At 40.8% G+C, this 16404-nt stretch overlaps 1 protein-coding gene across 1 annotated transcript in view; it reads left to right on the top strand.

Moving 5' to 3' along the window:
* The window catches only part of KIF4A (kinesin family member 4A), a 126489-nt gene that overhangs the window by 106776 nt on the left and 3309 nt on the right, over positions 1 to 16404 (top strand). Inside the window, exons 24-28 of the mRNA XM_030850531.2 lie at positions 776 to 946; positions 1324 to 1431; positions 2463 to 2540; positions 3116 to 3214; positions 3746 to 3928. Coding sequence (XP_030706391.1) covers positions 776 to 946; positions 1324 to 1431; positions 2463 to 2540; positions 3116 to 3214; positions 3746 to 3928 — 639 coding nt within the window. The remainder of the gene's footprint in view (positions 1 to 775; positions 947 to 1323; positions 1432 to 2462; positions 2541 to 3115; positions 3215 to 3745; positions 3929 to 16404) is intronic.

Below are 16404 nucleotides of genomic sequence, written 5' to 3'. Positions count from 1 at the left end.
AGGAAAGAGAAAACCTTTGACATATAAAGATTCATCTTAAGGAAAATCCATCTTCACTGACCTTAAAATAAATATATCATCTTCCACTGTCACAAGAGGAATTAAAATTGATCACCTCTGGTGATTGAAGCAAGCATACAAACTCCAACTCTGCAAGTTTGAGCAGTGCTATCCTTTATGCATTTTTGTGTTGGGTTAGCAGATTTTTCCTACTAAGGAAATCCTGATTAGTCTTGTGAACACTGGTGTTTATGATGTTCACCATCTGGGCTAGTAGAGAATATAAAACTAGGCCAGCATAGGATATCAATCTAGCCTGAAGAGCCAGAGCTGTAGTCTCGGCTAATGTGTCTACAAGTTCCAACATGTGAACACAGACATTCTGAAATGGGACATAATTAGCCATAAGGGTGTGTGCTGTGGATTTCTCTTTAAAATTAAGGAAGAACTTCTTGAGTATCAGAGTTTGGAATTGTCAGATACTGTTTGTGTTAGGTTTATTCTTGCCTTGAGGTAAAACAAGGGATTAAATGACCTCAGCAGTGGCTTCCAGCTCTAAGATACCTATCTCAGCAGATATCTATCTCGGCCCTTGGTTTGGGTGGTGGTGATTCTATTCAATGGTAGAATCCATATGACATGAAAACATAAGAATGGACTTGGACATGGAAGAACTTTTCTCAGTCCATTTCAAGAAAGCTGACATTTTCCTGCCTAATGAATGGGGAAAGGTGGCCATTCTCCAAATAAACTGATCTTCTTTTATCCCTTCCAGCTGGTCTCCTCCAAAATACAGGTCAGCAAGCTTGAAAGCAGCCTGAAACAGAACAAGGCCAGCTGTGCTGACATGCAGAAGATGCTGTTTGAGGAACGAAATCATTTTGCTGAAATAGAGACAGAGTTACAGGCAGAGCTGGTGAGAGTGGAGCAACAGCACCAAGAGAAGGTAAGCTGGCGAGCCAAGAATCTATACTGAAAAACAAACCATTGTTGCTCTTTATTGTTAGTTAAAAATAATAATAATAATAATGGGGGTATGAAGTTTCCTTCAAAAGACCACGTAGTCTTTTCCAATTTTTGTAAATAAGAAACCAGAAATAGAGAAAAATGACTTATCTAATAAGTTTACACATACCAGTGACAATGGCTCTTAGCCTCCAACTTTAATACCAAGATGAACATGATGATGCTTCAAGCCATGAGAGCCAAAGAGAACAATTTACTTTGAAATCACAAAGGAGTAACTGGATCACTGCTTGGACTAAACCAGAATTCCTTTTTCCTCTCATTCCTTTGGTACCTTTGGGTTGTATCTTTCTCTAGGTGTTATACCTCCTCAGCCAGCTGCAGCAAAGCCAAATGGCAGAGAAGCAGCTAGAGGAGTCCGTCAGCGAAAAGGAACAACAGCTGCTGAGCATCCTGAAGTGTCAGGTATGGAGATGAGGCAAAGGTCTCCAGAGATGGGGTCCCCAGGCCTGACTGAGAATCCTGTCTGATTTACATGACTGTACCTGCAGGAAAGAGTAATTACCTACTGAAAAAAAGCTTTATAAAGGTAGCCTTTTATAATGGTAGCCTTTTATAATGGTAGTCTCTATTGCCTTGTTGCCCTGTTTGATCAATTTAGGGGTGTTTAGGATGTAGCCACATACAGGATAACCTCCGTTTTGGTACAGAAATGACAGTACATACTCCATACCAGACTTCGAGGCCTCCTGGTTCTTTGCCTCAACGCTGAGCTCTAAAGAGTTGAGAAAGTTAAATCATCCAGTAGAATCCTAGGACATTTAGCTGTCTCTTCCCGTGCCTGTTCTGAGTTGAGACCTGACCTGTTTGTAAAATGCCTGGGGTCTGCATTTCTTCCAGAGGCTGGGAATACCACACCCTTTAGTAGCATGATGGAGTACTATTTTATCCAACTTAGAGTCTTTTTCCTGAACCACCAGTCTCTACGGCTTCCTTGGCACTGCCCATCAAAGACAACCAAATGTGTTAAGGTCGTAGGCATGAATCCAATTATCATAAGTGCCAAGGAAGTTTAATCAGGTTTATTAGTGTAGCAAATAAACTGCCTAACCTGTGTTGAGAAGCGTGGGCAAAAGCATCTGTAGACTTCAAAGAAACAGCTGACACTCTGGATGGGTTTCTTTATCAGCATCCTGATGTGAATAAGGGATATTAGGCTAGAAAATAGAAAAGAACGAGGAAGGCATGTAGAGCAGAGCCCATGTTTCCTGCAAGTGTAGTCGTGGCTGCTTGGGAGCGTTGGAATAGAGGTGGCACTCAGGACACCTAGGAATTGGTGGGGATCAGGCATTTCTCTGGGCGCCAGTGCCTGCTGTGCAAAAACCACCTGCTGCCAGCAACTTGGCAGTAGTATGTTTTCATCCCTGTGAGTTGTTTGGTAACCCACATGTAGTGCCCCAAATAACCCCACCTATCACTGCATTATCTGGAAATAGGATGAAGAACTTGAGAAGATGCAGGAAGTATGTGAGCAAAATCAGCAACTTCTCCGAGAGAACAAAATCATGAAGCAGGTAGTACAGCTTCCCACCCATTTAATAAGCCCTGGGAGACCCTCTTGCAACAGAGGCCAGCTCGTGGGAGCAACCCTGAGTATAATGACTTGGCTCAATTTTATGAGGTCTACATCTAGTTTCCATGTGGTATGGTCATGTGCATTTCAGATGGCATAAACACATTTTTTTTTTTTTTTTTTTTTTGCGGTACGCGGGCCTCTCACCGTTGTGGCCTCTCCCGTTGCGGAGCACAGGCTCCAGACGCGCAGGCTCAGTGGCCATGGCTCACGGGCCTAGCCGCTCCGCGGCATGTGGAATCTTCCCGGACCGGGGCACGAACCCGTTTCCCCGGCATCGGCAGGCGGACTCTCAACCACTGTGCCACCAGGGGAGCCCACACATTTTTTAATTTGCTCTTTTCTGAATCTAATACTGATCTTGTAAAGTGGGAGTCCTTCAACCTACTTTGCTCTTACCCTGCCTCACTTTACCATGGCTTAAGATTAAGCTAACTTAGGAATCTTTATGTTTTAGCCATGAACACTCTCAGAAGCTGCCCTGCAATGTACACTTTGTCTCTTCTTTTCAAATAGAAATTGAACCTCCTCCAAGTAGCCAGCAGACAGAAATCTCATCTTCCTAAGGATACCCTTCTATCTCCAGACTCTTCTTTCGAATATATCCCACCTAAGGTAAACTGCTCAGGGCCTGTGATACCTTTGCATAGCCAAGGTTTGGGGTGAGTGTACTAAAATCACCTTTCAGAAGTGGTTGAGAGTTAAAATTCCCACATTCCAGCATCTCAATTTTCTATGGAGTCCCAAATAAAATTACAGTACAATCTTGAGGAAAATAGTCATTCTCCCTCCCTAGACGGCTGACTTTGGACCATGTACAGGCATTATGCAACACAACTGAGGAGGAGGCGCATAGAAAAGAGCAGTGTTCGGCTGTCCATCCAAAGATACTTATCATATCATGAGTCCCTCCCTCCTCCCTCAGATTGCTCAGCCTCTATCCCTTCAGTTTCTCTCCCTTCAAAGACTGAGGCCAAAGGCTAAAGCAGAATTTCTTCTGATTGGTAAAGCCAAGTGGGGTATATTTGAGGAAATCTGAAATCTCTGCTCTGAGAATATAGCGGGCAGCAGCTACTGGGAAGATATAATCCACATGTTGTTGTTGTTGTTTTTAATTAAATAACCATTCCAAACTTTTTTTCTTAGCCCAAACCTCCCCGGTTTAAAGAAAAGTTCCTGGAGCAAAGCATGAACATCGAAGATATAAAATATTGTTCAGAATATTCTGTGAATGAGCCTGAGGACAGTGATGGTGATGGTGGTGATGGGGATGATGAGGAATGGAAGCCAACAAAATTAGTTAAGATGTCCAAGAAGAACATCCAAGGGGTAGGAGGCAGCTCATCTCTTTCAGGGGTTCTAGTTATTAGTCTTCACTGCCAGTGAGGGTGTACCGGCCCCAGACCCTACACCTCAATCCCTCGATCGTGTTCAGAGGCACTGGCTCTGCTGAGGGGTGCTTGTTGGGCCAACTCTGTATGGAACTGGGGGCTAGTTGAGAGGGCTGCCTGGGTGCACAGGGAGGCTCTTTTCATGTTTTCAAGTTCTGACCAGTCTGAACAAGTAGTAGTGTTCTATACCATCTCATTGAAACTGGTTCCAGTGTGACCATAATAATCTTTCACATTTTTAAAGCATTTTACAGTCTATATACCATTCTCATATATGTTACCTCTTTTCATTGTCAGCAAAAAAAAATCCAGTGAGGTGTTTATTATTTGTATTTTACAGCTGGATCTGAGACCCACGAGAGGGAAATGACCTTGCCCAGGGACATAAAACAAAGTGACAGTCAGGACTTGAAATCGAATGTTCTGACTCCAAGTCCAGTTTGTTTCTACCACGTCATGGTCATATCAGTAAAAATTGTAGCCCAGAAGCTAAGTGGGAGCTTTAAGATTGAACACACCAAAGTTAAGGCTAGTTAGAAACAATCTGACTTTGAGGCATGCTCTATTTACTTACACAATGATAATCCTACGGATTTATCAAACCTAGGTGTTCTATGTTGAAACATTAACTTCCCAGGCATTACAGTTCATCACTACCCCAACTGTGGCCTGCAGCCACATTCCACTTAAAGAGAACAGCTCACAAATTACCCTAGCTGGATTCCTGGAAGGTTATTCGATTTCATTAGCTGATAGTGCACCACATGGGGAACTGAGCCTTGTAAAGCTACAACACCAGAGAGAAGCAACTCATGAGGACTAGACAGCCGTGGTGGCCTTAAGTCATTTGGAAAGTCATCAGGAATGCAACATACCAGGTGCTCTTAGTGGGACTAAGAGCTCATCCTTAGCCTCAGAGAGCTTATAATCTAATGGGAAAACAAGCCAAAGAAATAGGAACACATCACAGGACCTCAGCATACTCATCTCAGGGAGATGGACTGAGCGGCTTTTAAGAGTGACTGTAAAGCCAAACCAAATAGATATAGTTTATGAACATGCCAGAAAGTGATGACTCTTGCTTCATTATAAGACAGAAAGGGAAATACAGTCTTGGGAGCACCTGGGAAGCCATTTTCTGGCACAATGAATAGCATATTGTAAAGACTTGATAGTAGAGGTAGTAGCGGGACATAGAGCTGGGACACTGAGAGAAGATGGGGCAGAACATGTCTGACTTTGATTCACTTACTCAGCAAACATTTATGCTCTCTACTGTGGTTGAAGTGGTAAGCATGAGCTGATTGTTGATGAAAAGGTCAGCCAAGTACTAGGAAGCACAGGTGAGAAGTACACACAGAAACAAATGGTAGAGGACCTAAAACTCTGGGGAAGGAGTTTCCAAATGGCAAGCAAATATGGGTATACTTGTCCTTGAGGAAAGCTTATCACACACACACACACACACACAAGCATAGATATAATAGCACTGTTGCTGTAAGCTTAAAAAGGAAATATAGAAGTATAGCCAAAAATGCAAGTAAGTGATATTTGCTATCAATGATAAATCCTATCTCTAAAACACTGAGAGATGATTATTTTCTAGGCTTTTTCCCTGATTTTATAACTTGAGAATATAACTGGGCTTTAAGGGGAGCAAGTTGGCATACAATCTAGTTTCTCCCTTTTGGAGGCCTCGAAGTACATGGACTGCTCTTTGATCAGACTGCTTGTAGACACATCAGCTGTAGACCTTGATGCTTTGCATGAAGGCCATCCTGATTATTATTGTTTCAACCCAGCTGAAGCGGGCTGGTATGAATCACTAGGTATCTGCAAAGGAGACTGCAGCAGGTACCAAAATGATGACTTGTCCAAAGCTAATGCTGAAAAAACTAGGTTTCCTCATTCAGCTATATTTCCTATCTGTACTAAGGAGATGCCGAAGGATAGGCCATGTGCTGTAGTAAAGAAGTGATAGCTTAGAAGCCAGGTAAACATGAGTTGTAGCCTTGACTTTGCCACTGTTTAGTTGGATAGCCTTAAGCAAGTCACTTAATCTCTCTGAGCCTCAGATTCCTTATTTATGTAATAAAGGGATGAGGCTAGAATAGTGATATATAAGGTCCCTTCCAGCACTAATATCCTGAGTCAAAGTAACAGTCAAAGTTGTATAAATGGGTTTTGTTGTTGTTGTTTTTAATAAATGGGTTTTAATAATACTACCTTTATATGGGGCTATATGGTGTCTGAGAAGTTAAAAGAAGGAATATATGCAGGAGCACCTTGTGAAGGATAAAATATCATGCAGGTATTGTTATTAAAGCACTGTAAGCATTTTTACAAATATTCCCATTTGTCCCCTTTGGCAGAAAAGAGGGAGGAGGTATTCTGGTCTCTAGTAATGAAAGAATGAAGATAAACTTGGATGGAGTGACTTGTCCAAGGTCATGCCAAGTATTAAATATAAGACTAGAGCCCAAGCCTCCCAATTCCTAGCCTGGTATCCTTTATGTTACAATTTTTACCAGATCTTATCATTCTGAGATATAATGTAACACTGAAATCAGTGCTAGAAGAATTATAGACTCTAAAGAAATAATTCTCAACCCTGGCTACACGTTAGAATCCCCCAGGGAGCTTTTAAACACAGGTTGCCTGGGACCCCACCCCCAGATATTCTGATTTAATTGGTCTGAGGTGGGACCTGGCCTTTTTGAAAAGCTCCCCAGAGATTCCTTATGTGCAGCCAGGGTTGAGAACCACTGGCTTAAAGGAACCCCAGAGGTCTTTCATCTTGACTTCCCACTGCTTTTATATAAAGAATCTCTCTATTATAGTGGTTCTCAGCTATGGTGTTGGGACATGCTGGTGGGTTGCTAGCAGTTGTGATACACACACACGTATACACACACATCCCACATACATCATATTTGAGATTTTGTCTGTGGCAAGATCTTGCTCCCTCTCTTATATTCTGATCTGCGTCCTGGTGTGAGAGAAAATAGGATGAAGCTAAAGCTAGTGCACATGGCATTCGTGTGAATACATCTGTCATGTACGTCATGACTGTTCTATAATACAACTCCCAGGTGTTTATCTAGGCTCTGCTTGCTTGAAAACAAGCAATCTAGTAGGGGGAGGCTCACAGTCGTGAGAGAGGGCAGCCCATTGTATTCCAAGTAGGTGTTGGAAAGTTGTTCCTTGTTGAGCTGTCCTATAAATCATCCCAATGAGTCTTGGCTATGTAGAAGTCTAATTGTTCTTCCTTATGATAGCCCTTCAGATGCCATTCTTGTACTTTGGATAAAATAGAGACACATGGACAGGGTAATAGAGTGTTTTTGAGGCATATAATATAGATAAATGTGTAAATGGTCAGAGGACCATACCCAGCCTGTAGCAATCAATGGATCAATGTCATCCTGGCGAGGTGTCTCTAGGACATGTCATAGAACTCTGTGTTTTGCTCTGTCTTATTCAAAGAAGCAAAGTTAGGGGTTTTTTTTTTCTGTTATGTCCAGTGTTGGCAAAGGTGACTAAGGTGGGCATTCCTGTTGTTAGGAGTGTAGTTTGGCATACCTTTCTGGAAAGCAACTTGAAAATATGCATCAAAAGCCTTAAAAATATTCCTATCCTTTGGCTCAATAATTATACACATAGGTATTTATACTAAGGATATAGTCATTGATATGTAAAAAGATTTATAAATCTTTTTTGAGCATCAAACTATGTATCAGGCACTGCTTCTAGGTGCTGAGGATGCAATAAACAAGACAGGTAAAATCCTTGGCCTCATGAAACTGAAGACATTCTTGTGGAGAGAGACTCATAGTGACCAGAAAAACAAAATAATTTTAGATGATAAGAGATAAAAAGAAAATGTAGTCAAATCATAGAGAATGATGGGGTAGGAAAAGAGTACTTTGGACGAGTGTTTGGGAGAGGCCTCTCTGAAGAGGAGATATTTAAGCTGAGATCTGAACAAAGTGAAGGAGCAAGTCAGGAAAAAAATCAGAAGAACATTTCAGGAAAAGGAAACAGTAAATGCAAAGACCTCAGGGCAGGAATGAGCTTGGCTTATCAAGGAACAGCTGAAGAGGCCAGTGAGGCTGGAGGATACTGAGAAGTGGGAGAGTGCAGTACAAGGTCGGGTCAGAGGGGTAGTCAGAGGCCTTGTCAATCATGGTAAGATTTGGATTGTATTTATGTACCAGGATATTTGCTGCAACATGATTTTTAATGGCAAACAATTTCTTTCAAAACAATCTTAATATCTAACGTTAAGTGACCAGTTAAGTAAATTGACATTTCCACATGATGAAAGACTATATACAATTGTTAAATATTAAAAATCATGGTTTTGATTTTCAGATTTTATAAAGTACTATATATTATTCTCATAATGGGGGCGAGGGGGAAGATGTTTTAATGGTTTCTTTTACCCTCACAACTACACAACAATGGTGATGGTTGTCCATATGAAACAGACTCAAGGGCTTGAATTTAACTGTAAATGCAATATGAATCCACAAAGATATGACAAGGGAAAAAAAGCTACTGTGATTTAGGACTCATTAGCAGAACTATGGAGTTCATAACAAGGGAGGTGTTTGTCTCAATCTGCTTCACAATGGTCACACCACATTTAGAAAGTTATGCTCATTTCTGGGTGTCACAATTGAAGATGAACTTGGAGAAATTGTTATATAGCCAAGGTGGTGAGAATTCTTGGAAACCATGTCATGTGGTGAATCATTGAGGGAGCTAGGTATATTTAGCTTTGAGAGGATTTGGACAGAGTGGGACTGGGGAGTGAAAACGATGCTCAGGGTTTGAACATATATGCTGTGAAAGTGGGGTTAAATTGATTCCATATCATTCCAGATGGCAGAATTTGGTCCTGAGATCAGAAGTTATATAGAAACTGTTATCTCAGGATAAATAGAGCATTGGATAATAAGACCAGGGATGTTTGAGTGGGGCTTCATACATCAAATCAGGCTTTAGATGGTCACTGAGGTCTCCTCTGACTCTAATCCATCATTCTGAGAGCTCTGTCGCCTATATTTGTTCCAAGCCAAACTATCCTTACTTTCTTCCACCATTTCTCTTACAACATCACTTCATATAATGCTGGTCACCCACCCCCTTTTTGTTTAATTCCCTCTTTGTGAAGCACATACACACAGTGGACTCCTGAATGTGTGCACAAGGAAACATACTTATTGATAAAATGGGCTTAATATATGGAAAGCGCTTGTAACAGTGCCTGGCACATGGTGATGTCAGCTATTACTACTGTAGCCTTGTTGTAAGTGTGAAATATGGCACTATGAGGAGTATGGGTAAATTGTGGCATGCTCATAGTGTGAAAATGAATGGAACAGGAGCTACATGCATCAACGGATGATAAGATACCATTTATATAAAGTTTAAAAGTATGTAAGATATCTCCTTACATATTTTAAACAAAAACTCATATGTGGTAAAAAAGAGACATGCATGGGATAATAAGCACCTAATTCAAGAGACTGCCCCTGGGAGGGAGGAAGGCAAATGGGATCAGGAAAGCATAGACAGGAGGCTTCAGTTCTATCTGTATTTTACTCATCAAGGGAGGGTTGGGGACATGAGTGGGGTTTTTTTTCTTGTCTACACTTTTTATATGCCTAAAACAATTTATGGGGCCCTAAAATAGGATATATCATTTCAAATAGAGTCTGACTGACCCAGGGTTTACTGAAACATTCTCTCCCTATGATTTCTGAGCTCCAAATTACTGGCTGACTGGCTTGCTTTTTTTTTTTTTTTACATGTTTATTGCAATATAATTGCTTTTACAATGGTGTGTTGGTTTCTGCTTTATAACAAAGTGAATCAGTTACACATATGTTCCCATATCTCTTCCCTCTTGCGTCTCCCTCCCTCCCACCCTCCCTATCCCACCCCTCCAGGCGGTCACAAAGCACCGAGCTGATCTCCCTGTGCTATGCGGCTGCTTCCCACTAGCTATCTACCATACGTTTGGTAGTGTATATATGTCCATGCCTCTCTCTTGCTTTGTCTCAGCTTACCCTTCCCCCTCCTCATATCCTCAAGTCCATTCTCTAGTAAGTCTGTGTCTTTATTCCTGTCCTACCCCAAGGTTCTTCATGACATTTTTTTCTTAAATTCCATATATATGTGTTAGCATACGGTATTTGTCTTTCTCTTTCTGACTTCACTCTGTATGACAGACTCTAGGTCTATCCACCTCATTACAAATAGCTCAATTTCGTTTCTTTTTATGGCTGAGTAATATTCCACTGTATATATGTGCCACATCTTCTTTATCCATTCATCTGATGATGGACACTTAGGTTGCTTCCATCTCCTGGCTATTGTAAATAGAGCTGCAATGAACATTTTGGTACATGACTCTTTTTGAATTATGGTTTTCTCAGGGTATATGCCCAGTAGTGGGATTGCTGGGTCATATGGTAGTTCTATTTGTAGTTTTTTAAGGAACCTCCATACTGTTCTCCATAGTGGCTGTACTAATTCACATTCCCACCAGCACTGCAAGAGTGTTCCCTTTTCTCCACACCCTCTCCAGCATTTATTGTTTCTAGATTTTTTGATGATGGCCATTCTGACTGGTGTGAGATGATATCTCATTGTAGTTTTGATTTGCATTTCTCTAATGATTAATGATGTTGAGCATTCGTTCATGTGTTTATTGGCAGTCTGTATATCTTCTTTGGAGAAATGTCTATTTAGGTCTTCTGCCCATTTTTGGATTGGGTTGTTTGTTTTTAGGTTATTGAGATGTATGAGATGCTTATAAATTTTGGAGATTAATCCTTTGTCAGTTGCTTCATTTGCAAATATTTTCTCCCATTCTGAGGGTTGTCTTTTCATCTTGTTTATGGTTTCCTTTGCTGTGCAAAAGCACTGAAGTTTCATTAGGTCCCATTTGTTTATTTTTGTTTTTATTTCCATTTCTCTAGGAGGTGGGTCAAAAAGGATCTTGCTGTGATTTATGTCATAGAGTGTTCTGCCTATGTTTTCCTCTAAGAGTTTGATAGTTTCTGGCCTTACATTTAGGTCTTTAATCCATTTTGAGCTTATTTTTGTGTATGGTGTTAGGGAGTCATCTAATCTCATACTTTTACATGTACCTGTCCAGTTTTCCCAGCACCACTTATTGAAGAGGCTGTCCTTTCTCCACTGTACATTCCTGCCTCGTTTATCAAAGATAAGGTGACCATATGTGCATGAGTTTATCTCTGGGCTTTCTATCCTGTTCCATTGATCTATCTTTCTGGTTTTGTGCCAGTACCATACTGGCTTGATTACTGTAGCTTTGTAGTATAGTCTGAAGTCAGGGAGCCTGATTCCTCCAGCTCCGTTTTTCGTTCTCCAGATTGCTTTGGCTATTCGGGGTCTTTTGTGTTTCCATACAAATTGTGAAATTTTTTGTTCTAGTTCTGTGAAAAATGCCAGTGGTAGTTTGATAGTGATTGCACTGAATCTGTAGATTGCTTTGGGTAGTAGAGTCATTTTCACAATGTTGATTCTTCCATTCCAAGAACATGGTATATCTCTCCATCTGTTTGTATCATCTTTAATTTCTTTCATCAGTGTCTTATAATTTTCTGCAAACAGGTCTTTTGTCTCCTTAAGTAGGTTTATTCCTAGATATTTTATTCTTTTTGTTGCAATGGTAAATGGGAGTGTTTTCTTGATTTCACTTTCAGATTTTTTGTTGTTAGTGTATAGGAATGCCAGAGATTTCCGTGCATTAATTTTGTATCCTGCAACTTTACCAAATTCATTGATTAGCTCTAGTAGTTTTCTGGTAGCATCTTTAGGATTCTCTATGTATAGTATCATGTCATCTGCAAACAGTGACAGCTTTACTTCTTCTATTCCGATATGGATTCCTTTTATTTCCTTCTCTTCTCTGATTGCTGTGGCTAAAACTTCCAAAACTATGTTGAATAAGAGTGGTGAGAGTGGGCAACCTTGTCTTGTTCCTGATCTTAGTGGAAATGGTTTCAGTTTTTCACCATTGAAGACGATGTTGGCTGTGGGTTTGTCATATATGGCCTTTATTATGTTGAGGAAAGTTCCCTCTGTGCCTACTTTCTGCAGGGTTTTTATCATAAATGGTTGCTAAATTTTGTCGAAAGCTTTCTCTGCATCTATTGAGATGATCGTATCGTTTTTCTCCTTCAATTTGTTAATATAGTTTATCACATTGATTGATTTGCGTATATTGAAGAATCCTTGCATTCCTGGAATAAACCCCACTTGATCATGGTGTATGATCCTTTTAATGTGCTGTTGGATTCTGTTTGCTAGTATTTTGTTGAGGATTTTTGCATCTATGTTCATCAGTGATATTGGCCTGTAGTTTTCTTTCTTTGTGACATCCTTGTCTGGTTTTGGTATCAAGGTGATGGTGGCCTCGTAGAATGAGTTTGGGAGTGTTCCTCCCTCTGCTATATTTTGGAAGAGTTTAAGAAGGATAGGTGTTAGCTCTTCTCTGAATGTTTGATAGAATTCGCCTGTGAAGCCGTCTGGTCCTGGGCTTTTGTTTGTTGGGAGATTTTTAATCACAGTTTCAATTTCAGTGCTTGTGATTGGTCTGTTCTTATTTTCTATTTCTTCCTGATTCAGTCTTGGCAGGTTGTGCATTTCTAAGAATTTATCCATTTCTTCCAGGTTGTCCATTTTATTGGCGTATAGTTGCTTGTAGTAATCTCTCATGATCTTTTGTATTTCTGCAGTGTTCGTTGTTACTTCTCCTTTTTCATTTCTATTTCTATTGATTTGAGTCTTCTCCCTTTTTTTCTTGATGAGTCTGGCTAATGGTTTATCAGTTTTGTTTATCTTCTCAAAGAACCAGCTTTTAGTTTTATTAATCTTTGCTATCATTTCCTTCATTTCTTTTTCATCTATTTCTGATCTGATCTTTATAATTTCTTTCCTTCTGCTAAATTTGGGGTTGTTGTGTTCTTCTTTCTCTAATTGCTTTATATGTAAGGTTAGGTTGTTTATTCGAGATGTTTCCTGTTTCTTAAGGTAGGATTGTATTGCTATAAACTTCCCTCTTAGAACTGCTTTTGCTGCATCCCATAGGTTTTGGGTTGTCGTGTTTTCATTGTCATTTGTTTCTACGTATTTTTTTAAAAGAATGTATTATATTCAGTTATGTGTGTCTTTTTTGTTGTTTTGTTTTTGTTTATTTATGTATTTTTGGCTGTGTTGGATCTTCGTTTCTGTGCGAGGGCTTTTTCTAGTTGTGGTAAGCGGGGGCCACTCTTCATCGCGGCGCGCAGGCCTCTCACTATTGTGGCCTCTCTTGTTGTGGGGCACAGGCTCCAGACGTGCAGGCTCAGTAGTTGTGGCTCACGGGCCTAGTTGCTCCATGGCATGTGGGATCTTCCCAGACCAGGGCTCAAACCTGTGTCCCCTGCATTAGCAGGCAGATTCTCAACCACTGCGCCACCAGGGAAGCCCTCTACATATTTTTTGATTTCCTCTGATTTCTTCAGTGATCTCTTGGTTATTAAGTAGTGTATTGTTTAGCCTCCATGTGTTTGTATTTTTTACAGATGTTTTCCTGTAATTGATATCCAGTCTCATAGCATTGTGGTCAGAAAAGATACTTGATACAATTTCAATTTTCTTAAATTTACCAGGGCTTGATTTGTGACCCAAGATGTGATCTGTCCTGGAGAATGTTCCATGAGCCCTTGAGAAGAATGTGTATTCTGTTGTTTTTGGATGGAATGTCCTATAAATATCAATTAAGTCCATCTTGTTTAATGTATCACTTAAAGCTTGTGTTTCCTTATTTATTTTCATTTTGGATGATCTGTCCATTGGTGAAAGTGGGGTGTTAAAGTCCCCTACTATGAATGTGTTACTGTCGATTTCCCCTTTTATGGCTGTTAGTATTTGCCTTATGTATTGAGGTGCTCCTGTGTTGGGTGCATTAGTATTTACAATTGTTATATCTTCTTCTTGGATCGATCCCTTGATCATTATGTAGTGTCCTTCTTTGTCTCTTCTAATAGTCTTTATTTTAAAGTCTATTTTGTCTGATAGGAGAATTGCTACTCCAGCTTTCTTTTGGTTTCCATTTTCATCGAATATCTTTTTCCATCCCCTCACTTTCAGTCTGTATGTGTTCCTAGGTCGGAAGTGGGTCTCTTGTAGACAGCATATATATGGGTCTTGTTTTTGTATCCATTCAGCCAGTGTATGTCTTTTGGTTGGAGCATTTAATCCATTTGCATTTAAGGTAGTTATCGATATGTATGTTCCTATTACCATTTTCTTAATTGTTTTGGGTTTGTTATTGTAGGTCTTTTCCTTCTCTTGTGTTTCCTGCCTAGAGAAGTTCCTTTAGCATTTGTTGTAAAGCTGTTTTGGTGGTGCTGAATTCTCTTAGCTTTTGCTTGTCTGTAAAGGTTTTAATTTATCTGTCAAATCTGAATGAGATCCTTGCTGGGTAGAGTAATCTTGGTTGTAGGTTTTTCTCCTTCATCAGTTTAAATATGTCCTGCCAGTCTCTTCTGGCTTGCAGAGTTTCTGCTGAAAGATCATCTGTTAACCTTATGGAGAATCCCTTTGTGTTTTTTGTTGTTTTTCCCTTGCTGCTTTTAATTTTTTTAATATATTTTTTCTTTGTAATTAATTTTATTTTCTTTTTTTTTTAAAGAAGTACTGTTTATTAATTTATTTTTTTATTTATTTTGGCTGCGTTAGGTCTTCATTGCTGTGAGTGGGCTTTCTCTAGTTATGGCAAGCAGGAGCTACTCTTCGTTGCAGTACACAGGCCTCTCGTTGTGGTGGCTTCTCTTGCTGTGGAACATGGGCTCTAGGCACGCAGGCTTCAGTAGTTGTAGCACGTGGGCTCAGTAGTTGTGGCTCACGGGCTCTAGAGCGCAGGTTCTGTAGTTGTGGCGCACAGGCTTAGTTGCTCAGCGGCATGTGGGATCTTCCCAGAACAGGGCTAGAACCCATGTCCCCTGCATTGGCAGGTGGATTCTTAACCACTGCACCACCAGGGAAGCCCTGTATTTAATTTTTGACAGTTTGATTAATATGTGTCTTGGCGTGTTTCTCCTTGGATTTATCCTGTATGGGACTCTCTGTGCTTCCTGGACTTGATTAACTATTTCCTTTCCCATATTAGGGAAGTTTTCAACTATAATCTCTTGAAATATTTTCTCAGTCCCTTTCTTTTTCTTTTCTTCTTCTGGGACCCCTATAATTCGAATGTTGGTGCATTTAATGTTGTCCCAAAGGTCTCTGAGACCATCCTCAATTCTTTTCATTCTTTTTTCTTTATTCTGCTCTGCAGTAGTTATTTCCACTATTTTATCTTCCAGGTCACTTATCCGTTCTTCTCCCTCAGTTATTCTGCTATTGATCCCTTCTAGAGAATTTTTAATTTTATTTATTGTGTTGCTCATCACTGTTTGTTTGTTCTTTAGTTCTTCTCACTCCTTGTTAAATGTTTCTCGTATTTTCTCCATTCTATTTCCAAGATTTTGGATCATCTTTACTATCATTATTCTGAATTCTTTTTCAGGTAGACTGCCTATTTCCTCTTTATTTGTTAGGTCTGGTGGGTTTTTGCCTTGCTCCTTCATCTGCTGTGTGTCTCCCTGTCTTCTCATTTTGCTTAACTTACTGTGTTTGGGGTCTCCTTTTCGCAGGCTGCATGTTCGTAGTTCCCGTTGTTTTTGGTGTCTGTCCCCAGTGGCTAAGGTTAGTCCAGTGGGTTGTGTAGGCTTCCTGGTGGAGGCAACTAGTGCTTGTGTTCTGGTGGATGAGGCTGAATCTTGTCTTTCTGGTAGGCAGGTCCACATCTAGTGGTGTGTTTTGGCATGTCTGTGGCCTTTTTATGATTTTAGGCAGCCTCTCTGCTAATGGATGGGGTTGTGTTCCTGTCTTGCTAGTTGTTTGGCATAGGGTGTCCAGCACTGTATCTTGCTGGTCGTTGAGTGGAGCTGGGTCTTGGCATTTAGATGGAGATCTCTGGGAGATTTTCGCCGTTTGGTATTACGTGGAGCTGGGAGGCCTCTTGTGGAGCAGTGTCCTGAACTTGGCTCTCCCACCTCAGAGGCACAGCCCTGATGCCTGGCTGGAGCACCAAGAGCCTGTCATCCACACGGTCATGTGGCTGTAGGTAGGAGGCCTCAGTTCCTTGCCACATGGATCTCTCCTTAGGGCTGCTTGAGTGTCCTCATGACATGGCAGCTGGCTTACCCCAGGATGAGTGATCCGGCCCGTGGTCCCCGGGACTGTCGCGGCTTTGGCTGCTGGGGCCCCTCCAGAGCCGGCAGCCTCAGTGAGGCCGCCCTCCGCTCAGGCTCTGGGGCAGTTCAGTGACGGCGGAGGGAAGAGACC

This window comes from Globicephala melas, chromosome X (assembly GCF_963455315.2).
Source record: "Globicephala melas chromosome X, mGloMel1.2, whole genome shotgun sequence".
Taxonomy (NCBI): domain Eukaryota; kingdom Metazoa; phylum Chordata; class Mammalia; order Artiodactyla; family Delphinidae; genus Globicephala; species Globicephala melas.
This window is presented reverse-complemented; position numbering and strand designations above follow the sequence as displayed.